We start from the raw sequence: 14,259 nt of genomic DNA, 5'->3' as shown, positions 1-14,259 counted from the left end.
TTGGCTGTGACTGGAGGGGCTGTGTGTCTGTGTGAAGCTGGATGGGGCCAGAGACATGTAGGAAGTGCAGCACTGCTGTTCTTGCCCTGCCCAATGCCCCACGAGATGAAAGCCCAGCTCAGCATTGCAGGGGGCTGAGCAGAGTCCGTGCCCAGCTGCAGGTGTCTGCTGTGGGGAGGTGCCCAGAGCAGGAGGGAGGTGGGGAAAGGTGACCTTGTGCCAGGGCTGTGCCTCAGTTGCAAGATAACTTTGCTGTGATAGATGATTGCAGTCGTGGTGCCTTTGGCTCCTTCCTCACCCAGAGTGATTTCTCCCACTGCTGCCTCCTCCTCTGGGCACCTAAACCCTGGTTTAGGTTTCACACATATTGCCCTCATGAATTTTCCATATCCAGCAGGACAGAAATTACTCCTTTCCTGCTCCCTCATAATCCCCTCCTCTGCCAGCTCTCTGCTTCTGCACAAAAAGCCTCCAGGCCATGCCCAGCTGTGTCCAAGCTGAGTGTCCCTCTGCATTTGCCTTGCAGGGGAGCAAGAGCCCTTCACTGAAATCCTCCCACCATGCTGGGGCTGCTGCTGCTGCAGGTGTTGGCGAGCTGCCTCTGCCTGGGACACAGTGAGGTGGTGAAGACCTTTAAAACTGCATGTACTCAGTTTTTCTATGAGAAGACCCTCCCAAGTGACACCCTGCGTCCAACAAATGCAGCCAGGATCTGCCAGCGTTTAACTAACAAATATCACTTTGCAACCCTGTATGACCAGACACGGAGAATTCCAGTGTACTCTGCTTACATCTATAATCCTGGAAATGGAGAGAGATATGAATCATTGTTTATTGAGCCCCAGGTGAGTGTCTCTCTTACAGCACATCACTCTCCACTCACTCAGACATGAACAACAGCATTTAAATTACCACTTCTATTTCTTAACACCCCACTACTCACATGCAAATGGACACACTGGATGGGAATTTCCTCCTTTTATTTCAAACACCTGCACCAAATGCTTTCTCTGATGCATCTGAGACATCAGCAGGAGGATGAGATGAATCATATCCCAAAGGTGCCCAGTTTTCTGCCTTGACCTGACAGCAACAGCAAATCCAATCAATTTGCATTACATTACAATGTCAAATGATTCCCCTCCCTCTGCCCTGCTCTGGGTGGGTGACCAAGTGATGGGGAAAAGGCACCCAAGAGAGGCTAAACTTGAGGGACCAACAGTCCTGCTGGGATCTGATCCCCACTTTGCCCTGAGCTGTTCTGCATCCCTGACAGAGCTCATCTGCTCCCAGGGAAGAGTCAAACAGGCTTTGTGAGGGGTGGGAGAGAAGTGAGGAGAAACTCAGGAGGGGGTGAGATGGCCCAGGGACAAAGCCTTGGGGGAAAAGGCACTGGAGATGAGAGGGTCAGCTTAAGTGTGGAGGGATTTCTGGAGTGATGTTTGAGGCAGTGAAAAGTGAGGAGCATCAGTGTCAGTGCAGTCAGAAGGGTGTGATCTCCATGCATGGGCAGTGACCCCTGAGCACCTTTGGCTCAGGCTTGCTCCAGAAGGATCCAGCAGACAGAATGAACTCCAAGCTATGGAGAACTCCCAAATGGCCTTCAGACCTCCAGGAAGACAGGCCAGGCCAATTAAGGAATAGAAGGGCAGTAAATTCAGGACTTTTGCATTGGCAGAGTAGGGGGAGAATTTTGGGTGAAAATGTAGAAGATCATAATGTCCTGTTCCAGAGGAAGGCTAAATATGCTTCCCTTCAGATAACAAGAACCTGTTTGAATAATGAAAACAATAATCATTTGCACTTGTTACTTACTTCAACATTAGCAAATTAATCTGATTTTGCACCACTGCAGCCTCCTCATTCTCTCGTTTTGGAGAATCATAGAGTGGTTTGTGTTGGAAGGAACATTAAATATAATCCAGTCCAAAGCCTCTGTAGGCTCTAGGGCAGTTGCCATCAGGCCGGAATGCTCCAAACCCATCACTGTCCTTCTCTTCCTAGAATGTAGGCACTGGATACCTGGAAAACTTTTGATTTGTAAACTTTCTCCAGAGGCTTTTTTGGAGTACTGATGAAGTTTCCCCAGGACTCTTTTGGGATTAAATGCTCTTCTCAGAGGCTGATCATTTGTGACTTCTTTTGAGTGATGCTGCAGAAAATGCCCCCTGGCCCAGATCGGTTCTCAGACACGTTCTTAGCACAACTGTAACAGATTCCATTTACAATGAGATCTTTTTGCTTCCTGAGCAAAAATGTTCATCCTTGAACGAAGTGTAGCCCTTGCAGGAATGCCTCAGCTCCAGGACTGATTTTCTGTCACATCTCCCTGGGTATGGGCTTAGAGGAGGCAACCTCTGGTGTTCCAGGACTGGGCTACACCTGTAGCAACCACAGACAAAATCACAGAGACACAGTGTGGCAGGAGGGCATCCAGGGAGAGCCCTGGGCAGATTTGGGCTGGGAAGACAGGAGAAAAGGGAAACAGATTTGGCAGGGAAGGTATCTCACCTAAGTCACCTTTCAATCCTAGGAGTGGGAAATGCTCCTTGCCTCATGCAACCACCCATGCTCCCAGCACAGGCTTCAGGCTGGATGACAAAGGTCACAAGTCAAAATCAGAGCAGTCAGTTCTGAGCTGATTTCTCTATAAAGCTTTTGTGTTCATGCAGGAGGGGCATGTCTATGATTTCTCTCTGACTCATCCATTTTCATGCACTGAGATGACAAAAATAGGGTTTTGACAATCAGAGATGTCTGTTCCAGGGTAATCTTTTTCATTACATGCATCCTCAGTACTGACACCTTTTCCTCTTCTTACCCTGTCAAGCTGATCAACCAAGGTTATCGCAAGGCTATGGATACAGAGGATTCCATCATAGAAACATACGGGATCTCTTCAGATGATATCGGTCAGAATCAGGCTATTGACCATGACTACAGAAACCTCGAGGATCTGGACCGCGGTCACCTGTGTCCCAGTGGCCACCAACCTGACGATGACCGCAAGTCGGCTACCTTCACCCTCACCAACATAGTGCCCCAGAACAGATCACTTAACCAGGAGGCCTGGAGAATCTATGAGGAATCTATGGCCCGAAAAGCCAGGAACTGTGACACCACCTATGTCATCACAGGTGCTGTACCTGGGAACACCCAGGTCCCCACTGGCAGGGTAAATATTCCCAGCTACATCTGGTCAGCTGCCTGCTGCCTGGAGGGCAAAAATGCCACGAGGGCTTGGGGGGCCATTGCTGAGAACAACAAGAATGAGGTGAAGGAGCTCAACCTGGGGAGGCTGGAAACGAAATTGTCTCAGCTCTATGGGGGGAAAGATGTTACTCTGTTCAACAATGCCTGTCCCCGGCAATAAGCCTCACATCCTTCATGGAAAAGGCTCAGCAGATTTTCCCACATGTCACAGAATCACAGAATCACTGAATGGGTTGGTTTTGATGGGACATTAAAGCCTCCAAGATCATCTCATTTTGACCTGCCTGCCATGGGCAGGGACACCTTCCACTACCCCACGTTGTTCCAAGCCCTCCCCAGCCTGGCCTTCAACGCTTCCAGGGATGGGGCAGTCAAAACAGCTCTGGGTAACTTTTGCTCACACCACAGTCTGCTCCCAGGAATTTACTTCTTTAGAGTATCCCATCTAACCCTGCCCTCCATCAATGGGAAACCATTCCCTCTTGTGCTGTCACTCCATACCCTTGTCCAAAGACCCTCTCCAGCCCTCTTAGACATCCTGTAGGTACTGCACTCTCTGGAGTCTTCTCCAGGCTGAACATGCCCAGCTCTCTCAGCCTCTCTCCAGAGCAGACGTGCTCCAGCCCTCAGAGCACCTTCATGGCCTGCACGGGACTCCACTCCAACAGCTTTGTATCCTTCTTGTGCTCTGGGCCCCAGAGCTGGAGGCAGCACTGCAGCTGGGCTCTCAGCACAGCACAGCACAGCACAGCAGAGGGGGACAAATGTCCTGAGCAGCTTCTGTGCTGCTTCCTTCTCTGGTGTCTTTCCAGCTCTGTCCCTCAGGGCACCTCCTGCTCTGCCCAAAGGCACAAAGCCGTGGGCAGAGCCTCCAGCTGCTTTGCTTTGCTGCCCATCTCAGGAGAGAGCTCTCAGGGACGAGTCCTCTCCTCCTTAGCTGTCCCTGACAGTGTGCAGCTGACTTGTCCCTCACCTCCTTAGCAAGGCCAAGGCACCAGGGCACCTCAGGCTGCCCAGACACCTTGTCTGGACATCTCCATGTCTGCACATACCCAAACCCTAACAATGATCCTGGACAACCTGCTCCAGCTCATCCTGCTTGAGCCTGGAGTGTGGACTAGAAGATCTTGAGAAATCCCTGCAAAACCCAACAATTCATTGATTATGTGATCCTGGGACATGCTTTTGTTTGCTTGCTTTTGAAAGTGCACCTTGAGAGCAGCACCTGTTGTATCAGACAGGCAGCCTTTGGCATCAGATACATAGAAAGCTTAGAGCAGCCAAAGCTAAATTCCTGTGATGCTCTCCTTGGATACCTGCATTCTCTGCTCTGCTTCTGAAGCTTTTCTGCAGCCTTATGGGAAATTGATTTGGGGAAATGTATTCAATGGTTGTAAAAGATCATTGGGTGCCACATCATTTAGTGTACAAGAGCTTACAAAAAAACTCAATTGCTGCAGTGCTGGATTGCAGAGTCTTGTCTTACATAAACCACAAGTTGCTTCTCACTGAAATTTCTACAACCACCAGTGATGTCACAGTGCCCAGAGCACCCTTGCAGGACATTGGGGGTCCAAGTGCAATCTGAGGATGCCATTGTACTCACACAAGTGTCAATATCAGTGACCAGTTATTCTCCTGTGAATGGGCATGAACAAAGTGGTGTGGTGTGCCAACAGCTCATACAAGATACCCCCATGGCTCCAGCAACAAGAATTGCAACTTTGAGCTCCTCAGTCTTGATCCTTTAGGGGTGGGGGCCTGTGCAACAAAGAGTTCAAAGGGTTCTGTGCCTTCAGGCTCATGTGGGATTGCCTCACATTAACCTGGGAGGGTTCACCCTGTGTCATGTGGAGTTGGGGGACACTCTGGGGGTCTCTGATGCTTTATGGCCCCTTCAATGATGTCACCACTGTTGGGCCCTGCTTTGTTTTGTCAGTTGGGCCTCATCAGAAAGGAGGAATTTGCCCCAGCTCTGCCACATCTGCTTCTTCTTGGCCTCCTCCCTCATTCTGGCTAAACCCTGCTTTGTTTAAGATATCAGTCCCAGGTTAACAGACACAAAAGGAACCACATCACTCAACCAGTTTGCTTAAAAAAACTTCAGTCTAACACACATTTCTGCATAGCTCTGCTTGTAAAACTCAACTCATCATTCTCTTATTCCTGGATTTTAGAAATGGACAGAATTCAGTCCATTGTAGTTTGAGTGAATGAATGATCCTTGAATCACAGAACATTTTGAGTTGGAGAAGACCTAAAGCACCAGCTAGTTCTATGCCATCTCCTGGACAGCGACACCTTCCACTATCCCAGGTTGCCCCAAACCCCAGCAAACGTGGCCATGGACACTTCCAGGGATGGGGCAGTTTCAGCTTCTGTGGGCAGCCTCTGCTGGGGCTTCACCACCCCCTCAGTAACAAATATCTTCCTAATATCCAATCTATACCTACATCAGTCCACTTCAACCTATCCCACCTTGTCCTAATACCTTGTTTTTCCCCAGCAAGCAGCCACACCCCCAACAGCTGCTCTATCACTCCCCAGACACCGGGACCAGGGACAGAACTGGAAGGATAAAAGGTGGAAAACTCGTGGGTGGAGATTAAGACAGTGTAAGAGGGAAAGCAAAAGCTGTGCACACAAGCAAAGCACATTCAAGGAATTCTTTGCCAATTTCCCATGGACAGAAAGGTGTTCAGCCACCTCCAGGAGAGCAGGGCCCCATCCCACCTGACAGTTACCTGGGAAGACAAAACTCACCACTGCAAATGTCCCCTCCTTCTTCCTTCTTCCCCTCACTTGATATACTCAGTATGATGTCACCTGGTCTTGAAGATCCCTCAGGTCAGTCAGGGTCACCTGTCCTGGCTCTGTCTCCTCACAACCTCCCAAGTACTCCCAGCCTCCTGGCCAGCCTGGCAGAACAAAGTGCATACATGGCCTTGGTTCTGTGGATGCTCTGCTCAGTAATTGCAAAAAAATATCTCTGTGTTATCAACTCTGTGTGCAGCAGAACTCCAAAAACACAGCCCCATACCTGCCACTGTCAAGAAAATTAACTCTGAACCCAGCACATCTCTCAACTGCCTGCCCTTGTCCAAAGTCTGTCTCCAACTCTCCTGTAGACTCCTAAAGCCCTGGCAGGAGCTCTGAGCTATCCCCAGAGCCTTCTCCTTCCCAGGCTGCAGGGATGAAGCTGTTACAAAGCCATGGCCATCAGGCAAGAGAATATTTGTTGCCTGGCCATAGGAATGATGTTATGTGAGGCTGCACAAGAGCAGCCTGTGAGTGTCTGAGTGTCCTCAGAGACAGGCCAGTCCACCTCATGTCACCAGAGATGTTCTGTTGGGAACAGAAACACATGGAGGTGCTGGAGCAGCAGCAGCTGCAGCTGGTGGGATTGATGAAATGATCAAGGAAGTCACCAGACCCTGTTATCTGATGCTGCCATACCATGCAAGTCAGCAAATTTCATAGAAATGCTGAGGAAACCATTACAAACAACTGTCAACCTATTTCATGGTGGGTATTAACGAACTCCCCTAAATAAAACAAGAATACTTCTCTTTTCTCTGGAATTCCCTCTTTAGAAGAAGGGGCAAATTTGTGACTATATATTGCAGTGGCATTGCTGAGGATTCAAACTGTCCTTTCTCCAGAGAGAAGACTGAAGGAACTCCTCAGCTGCCTCTTCTGAGACTCTGCTTCAAGGTAAGCTCCTGCTCCTTCCTCACCATTCACTCCAATATTCAATGCTTTCCTAATTTTTGCAATAAATATATAGCTAAAGCCTAGGCTGGAGTTGCAGAGCTCCAAGGAGCAATCAGAGCTTATCTATGAACTGAATTTTGCACACTTGACAGTATTCGCTGTCAATCAGGAGGGCAAGGATAGTAGGAAGGATTTGGGAAAGAAATTCAAGCAAGTTCACCTGAAAACTGACATCAAACCATTGAATGAGAAGGGGTGGGTGATTTTACTGAGCACCAAAACTCCACCCATGACTTTGTAAGAGGTTACAAGAGAAGCACAGGTGACTGAACTAGAAAATTCACATTCAACCCTGTTTGGGAAATCAAACAACTCTGTCTACCTGCAGATTATATAAAACTCAGCCAGTCTGAAACTGCAACAGAGACATTTGATAGTCCTCCACCAATTTGGGATTGCAAGAAGAATTCTGTGCTGCTCTTTGTCATTGTAGGTTTTTATCTATCAATATATTAAAATAGATTTTAATTTAGTTAGAGAAATTTTAATCTCACAGAGTGGGTAACCTGAAAGGATGTCTCAGACACTTCTCAGCTTGATTTGGGGCAGATAGGGCTGTGATCTGCAGAGCACTCTAAGAAGTTACCACCTGTGGATCATGGTCTTCGTTTCCAGCTCATTGGTCACCATGTTCCTGGTGCAGGGCTTGAAAAGAGAAAAAGGATCAGATGTCTTGGGTCAGAGCAGGGTTCTGTGTATCTCTCCATGCTGAATGCAATGGAAATTGAGATATGAGGATCAGGGAGAAGGATAAGAAAAGAGCAAATGTGCAAGGTGACTTGTCAAGCCTTTAGCAGCCCTCAGCTCAGACCCTTCCCAGCCAAAGGTGAGCTTTGTGCTTTAGGGGCTGTGGCAGCTTTCTCTCCCAGGAACTCTTGAACTGCCTGTCCTACCTGCCTTATTCTAAGTGCTGATGATAATAAATCATTGCACTGAGTGTCTGGCCATGCAAATGGCAGCATCCCTGTTATCCCAAACCTGTGCTGCCTCTGTTAGGACACAAAGCCCCTTGATTGGTTGCCAGCATCCCAGGGAGCTTTTCAGCAGTTTTCTCATAAACGAATGATCTTACTGACTGCTGAGAATAGTGTCAGCACTGAGAAAGACAAAATGGAACAGCTGTCTGTCTGTCTGAGAAATTTCTGCAATGGTGCCTTTGACAGAACAGGAAAATCCATTGTCAAAGCTGAAGATGGGCAGCAGCAGGAATGCCAAGCACACACGGGAAGAGCTGCCCCCCCTCAGTGCTTGCACTGCAGCAGCCATTGTGCTGATAAGATAGAGGTGTTATCCTCTGTGCTTGCTGCTACCATCTGCTTGGGCCCTTCATTTTCTCTCTCCATGTGTCTGCAAGTTCAGAGTCTGGGGTTGGATAACGTGGAAATGCAAGGTGAGCAGCAGGACAGCCATTGCCCAATGTCAGCTGAGAGGCAGGACCCCAAGTGCATCATTTGGGTTCAGGATTGGGTCTGACTGGAGGGGCTGTGTGTCTGTGTGAAGCTGGATGGGGCCAGAGACATGTAGGAAGTGCAGCACTGCTGTTCTTTCCCTGCCCAATGCCCCATGAGATGAAAGCCCAGCTCAGCATTGCAGGGGGCTGAGCAGAGTCCGTGCCCAGCTGCAGGTGTCTGCTGTGGGGAGGTGCCCAGAGCAGGAGGGAGGTGGGGAAAGGTGACCTTGTGCCAGGGCTGTGCCTCAGTTGCAAGATAACTTTGCTGTGAATAGATGATTGCAGTCGTGGTGCCTTTAGCTCCTTCCTCACCCAGGCTGACTTCTCTCACTGCTGCCTCCTCCTCTGGGCACCTAAACCCTGGTTTAGGTTTCACCCTTATTGCCCTCATGGATTTCCATATCCTGGAGGACAGAAATTACTCCTTTCCTGCTCCCTCATAATCCCCCCCTCTGCCAGCTCTGTCCCCCTGCAAAAAAATCCTCCAGGCCATGCCCAGCTCTTTCCAAGCTGAGTGTCCCTCTGCATTTGCCTTGCAGGGGAGCAAGAGCCCTTCACTGAAATCCTCCCACCATGCTGGGGCTGCTGCTGCTGCAGGTGTTGGCGAGCTGCCTCTGCCTGGGACACGGTGAGGTGGTGAAATCCTTTACAACTGCATGTACTCAGTTTTTCTATGAGAAGACCCCCCCAAGTGACACCCTGCGTCCAACAAATGCAGCCAGGATCTGCCAGCGCTTAACTAACAAATAGCACTTTGCCACCATGTATGACAAAACTCTGAGAATTCCAGTGTACTCTGCTTACATCTATAATCCTGGAAATGGAGAGAGATATGAATCATGGTTTGTTGAGCCCCAGGTGAGTGTCTCTCTTGTAGGACATCACCATCCACTCACTCAGACATGAACAACAGCATTTAAATTACCACTTCTGTTTCCTACCACACCACTACACACATGCAAATGGACACACTGGATGGGAATTTTCTCCTTTTATTTCAAACACCTGCACCACGTGGTTCCTCTGATGCATCTGAGACATCAGCAGCCGGAGGAGATGAATCATATCCCAAAGGTGCCCAGTTTTCTGCCTTGACCTGATAACAACAGCAAATCCAATTAATTTGCATTACATTACAATGTCAAATGATTCCCCGCTCTCTGCCCTGCTCAGAGTGGGGGACCAAGTGATGGGGAAAAGGCACCCAAGAGAGGCTAAACTTGAGGGACCAACAGTCCTGCTGGGATCTGATCCCCACTTTGCCCTGAGCTGTTCTGCATCCCTGACAGAGCTCATCTGCTCCCAGGGAAGAGTCAAACAGGCTTTGTGAGGGGTGGGAGAGACGTGAGGATAAACTCAGGAGAGGGTGAGATGATCCAGGGACAAAGCCTTGGGGGAAAAGGCACTGGAGATGAGAGGGTCAGCTTAAGTGTGGAGGGATTTCTGGAGTGATGTTTGGGGCAGTGAAAAGTGAGGAGCATCAGTGTCAGTGCAGTCAGAAGGGTGTGATCTCCATGCATGGGCAGTGACCCCTGAGCACCTTTGGCTCAGGCTTGCTCCGGAAAGATCCAGAAGACAGACAGAACTCCAAGCTTTGGAACCCTCCCAAATGTCCTTCAGACCTCCAGGAAGACAGGTCAGAACAATTAAGGAATAGAAGGGCAGTAAATTCAGGACCTTTGTTATGGGCAGTATAGGGGGATAATTTCAAATGAAAATGTGGATGATCATAATGTCCAGTTCCAGAGGAAGGCTAAATATGCTTCCCAACAGATGAAAAACCACCTGTTGAAGTTATGGAAAAAAATAACCATTTGCATTTGTAACTCACAGGAATATACATAATTAATCTGCCATTGTACTACTGCAGCCTCCACATTATCAAGGCATAAAAACTTCTGTCATTTTGTAGAATCATAGAGTGGTTTGTGGTGGAAGGAACCTTAAAGATCATCTCAATCCAAACCCACTGCATGGGCCAGGCCAATTTCCACCTGGCCAGCATGTTCCAAACCCATCACTGGCCTTATCTTTCTAGACCATTGATACAGGATACCTGGAAAAACATTGAATTTTTTAACTTTCTCCAGAGGCCTTTTTGGAGTGCTGCCAAAATTTCTCCAGGACTATTTTGATATTAAAGGCTCCTCTCAGAGGCTGATCATTTGTAACTTCTTTTGAGTGATGTTGCAGAAAATGCTCCCTGGCCCAGATCAGGTCTCAGACATATTCTTAGCTCTGCTTTAACAGATTCCATTTGAGATCTTTTTGCTTCCTGAGCAAAACTGTTCATCCTTGAACAAACTGCATTACTACCAGGGAAACCTCAGCTGCAGGACTGATATCCTGTCACATCTCCCTGGGTATTGGCTTAGAGGAGGAAACCTCTGGTGTTTCAGGACTGGGCTACACCTGTAGAAACCACAGACAAAATCACAGAATCACAGAATCACAGAATCACAGCGTGGCACGAGGGGATCCAGGCAGAGCCCTGGGAAGATTTGGGCTGTGGAGACAGAAGGAAAGGAAAATAGATTTGGCAGGGAAGGTGTCTCACCTAAGTCAACTTTCAATCCTAGGAGTGGGAATTGCTCCTTGGCTCATGCATCCACCCATGCTCCCAGCACAGGCTTCAGGCTGGATGACAAAGGTCACAAGTCAAAATGAGAGCAGTCACATTCTGAGCTGCTTTCTCTATAAAGCTTTTGTGTACATGCAGGACGGGCATGTCTATGATTTCTCTCTGACTCATCCATTTTCATATAGTGAGATGGCAATAATGGGCTTTTGACAATCAGAGACATCTTCTCCAGATTAATATGTTTCATTACATGCATCCTCCGTACTGACACCTTTTCCTCTTCTTACCCTGTCAAGCTGATCAACCAAAACTATGGTAAAGATATGGATACAGAAGAGTCCATTGAAGATGAATATTCCATCAAGTTAGAGCAAATTGGCCAGAATCAGGCTACCAATGAAGACTACAACAATCTCCAGAATCTGGAAAAATGTCCCTTGGCTCCTAGTGGCCAGAAAACTGGCGACGACAGCAAGTGGGCGACCTTCACCCTCACCAACACAGTGCCCCTGAACAGCAGACTTCATCAAGAGGGCTGGAGAGATTATATGGAGAAAACGATGGCCCAGAAAACCCAGGGCTGTGATACCACCTATGTCATCACGGGTGCTGTACCTGGGAACACCAATATCCCAAATGGGAGGGTAAATGTACCCAGCCACATCTGGTCAGCTGCCTGCTGCCTGGTGGGCAATAATCACACAAGGGCTTGGGGGGCCATTGCTGACAACGAAAGAAACCAGGTGGAGCTCGTCACCCTGGGGCAGCTGGAGAATTGGTTGACCAATCTCTATAAAGGGAGAATGGTTACTCTGTTCAACAATGCCTGTCCCCGGCAATAAGCCTCACATCCTTCATGGAAAAGGCTCAGCAAATTTTCCCACATGTCACAGAATCACAGAATCACTGAATGGGTTGGTTTTGATGGGACATTAAAGCCTCCAAGATCATCTCATTTTGACCTGCCTGCCATGGGCAGGGACACCTTCCACTACCCCAGCTTGTTCCAAGCCCTCCCCAGCCTGGCCTTCAATGCTTCCAGGGATGGGGCAGTCAAAACAGCTCAGGGTAACTTTTGCTCACACCACAGCCTGCTCCCAGGAATTTACTTCTTTAGAATATCCCATCTAACCCTGCCCTCCATCAGTGGGAAACCATTCCCTCTTGTGCTGTCACTCCATACCCTTGTCCAAAGACCCTCTCCAGCCCTCTTAGACATCCTGTAGGTACTGCACTCTCTGGAGTCTTCTCCAGGCTGAACATGCCCAGCTCTCTCAGCCTCTCTCCAGAGCAGACGTGCTCCAGCCCTCAGAGCACCTTCATGGCCTGCACTGGACTCCACTCCAACAGCTTTGTATCCTTCTTGTGCTCTGGGCCCCAGAGCTGGAGGCAGCACTGCAGCTGGGCTCTCAGCACAGCACAGCACAGCAGAGCAGAGGGGGACAAATGTCCTGTGCAGCTTCTGTGCTGCTTCCTGCTCTGTGTGTTTCCAGCTCTGTCCCTCAGGGCACCTCCTGCTCTGCCCAAAGGCACAGAGCCGTGGGCAGAGCCTCCAGCTGCTTTGCTTTGCTGCCCATCTCAGGAGAGAGCTCTCAGGGACGAGTCCTCTCCTCCTTAGCTGTCCCTGACAGTGTGCAGCTGACTTGTCCCTCACCTCCTTAGCAAGGCCAAGGCACCAGGGCTGCCCAGACACCTTGTCTGGACATCTCCATGTCTGCACATACCCAAAGCCCAACAATGATCCTGGACAACCTGCTCCAGCTCATCCTGCTTAAGCCTGGAGTGTGGACTAGAAGATCTTGAGAAGCCCCTGCAAAACCCAGCAATTCAGTGATTATGTGATCCTGGGACATGCTTTTGTTTGCTTGCTTTTGAAAGTGCACCTTGAGAGCAGCACCTGTTGTATCAGACAGGCAGCCTTTGGCATCAGATACATAGAAAGCTTAGAGCAGCCAAAGCTAAATTCCTGTGATGCTCTCACTGGATACCTGCATTCTCTGCTCTGCTTCTGAAGCTTTTCTGCAGCCTTATGGGAAATTGATTTGGGGAAATGTATTCAAAGGTTGTAAAAGATCATTGGGTGCCACATCATTTAGTGTACAAGAGCTTACAATAAAAGTCATTTGCTGTAGTGCTGGATTGCAGAGTCTTATCTTACATAAACCACAAGTTGCTTCTCACTGAAATTTCTACAACCACCAGTGATGTCACAGTGCCCAGAGCACCCTTGCAATTCATTGGGGGTCCAAGTGCAATCTGAGGATGCCATAACACCCACACAAATGTCAGCATCAGACACCAGCTATTCAACTGTGAATGGGCATGAACAAAGTGGGCCAGGGTGCCAACAGCTCATACAAGACACCCCCATGGCTCCAGCAATGAGATCTGCAACCTTGATATCCTCTGTCTTGATCCTTTAGGGGTGGGGGCCTGTGCAACAAAGAGTTCAAAGGATTCTGTGCCTTCAGACTCATGTGGGATTGCCCCACATTAACCTGGGAGGGTTGACTCTGTGTCATGCAGCACTGTGGAGTTGGGGACACTCTGGGGGTCTCTGATGCTTTATGGCCCCTTCTAATGATGTCACCACTGTTGGGCCCTGCTTTGTTATGTCAGTTGGGCCTCATCAGGAAGGAGGAATTTGCCCCAGCTCTGCCACATCTGCTTCTTCTTGGCCTCCTCCCTCATTCTGGCTAAACCCATCTTTGTTTAAGATATCAGTCCCAGGTTAACAGACACAAAAGGAACCACATGACTCAACCAGTTTGCTTAAAAAAACTTCAGTCTAACACACATTTCTGCATAGTTCTGCTCGTAACAACCAACTCATCATTCTCTTATTCCTGGACTTTTAGAAATGGATGGAAATGAGTCCAATTTAGTTTGAGTGAATGAATGATCATTGAATCACAGAATATTTTGGGTTAGACAAGACATAAAGCACCAGCTAGTTCCATGCTCTCTCATGGACAGGGACCCCTTCCACTATCCCAGGTTGCTCCAAACCCCAGCAAACGTGGCCATGGACACTTCCAGGATGGGGCAGTCTCACCTTTTGTGGGCAACATCTCTTGGGGCTTCATCAACCCCACAGTACCAAATATCTTCCTAATATCCAATCTATACCTACATTCAGTCCACTTCAACCCATTCCACCTTGTCCTAATATCTTGTTTTTCCCCCAGCCAGCAGCCACACCCCACCACAGCTGCTCCATCACTCCCCAGACACTGGGATC

At 48.8% G+C, this 14,259-nt stretch overlaps 1 protein-coding gene and 1 pseudogene across 1 annotated transcript; both read left to right on the top strand.

Annotated features, from left to right (window-relative positions):
* The first annotated feature begins 560 nt into the window (after positions 1 to 560).
* On the top strand, positions 561 to 3,412 carry LOC130265020 (endonuclease domain-containing 1 protein-like). The gene is made up of 2 exons (XM_056513766.1): positions 561 to 845; positions 2,831 to 3,412. Exons 1-2 carry the CDS (start codon positions 561 to 563, stop codon positions 3,371 to 3,373), a joined length of 828 nt encoding a protein of 275 aa, XP_056369741.1. The 3' UTR covers positions 3,374 to 3,412.
* Positions 3,413 to 6,908: 3,496 nt separating this feature from the next.
* Positions 6,909 to 12,536, top strand: LOC130264986 (endonuclease domain-containing 1 protein-like; annotated as a pseudogene).
* The last annotated feature ends 1,723 nt before the right edge of the window (positions 12,537 to 14,259 follow it).

Source organism: Oenanthe melanoleuca, chromosome 1A (genome assembly GCF_029582105.1).
Source record: "Oenanthe melanoleuca isolate GR-GAL-2019-014 chromosome 1A, OMel1.0, whole genome shotgun sequence".
NCBI lineage: Eukaryota > Metazoa > Chordata > Aves > Passeriformes > Muscicapidae > Oenanthe > Oenanthe melanoleuca.
This window is presented reverse-complemented; position numbering and strand designations above follow the sequence as displayed.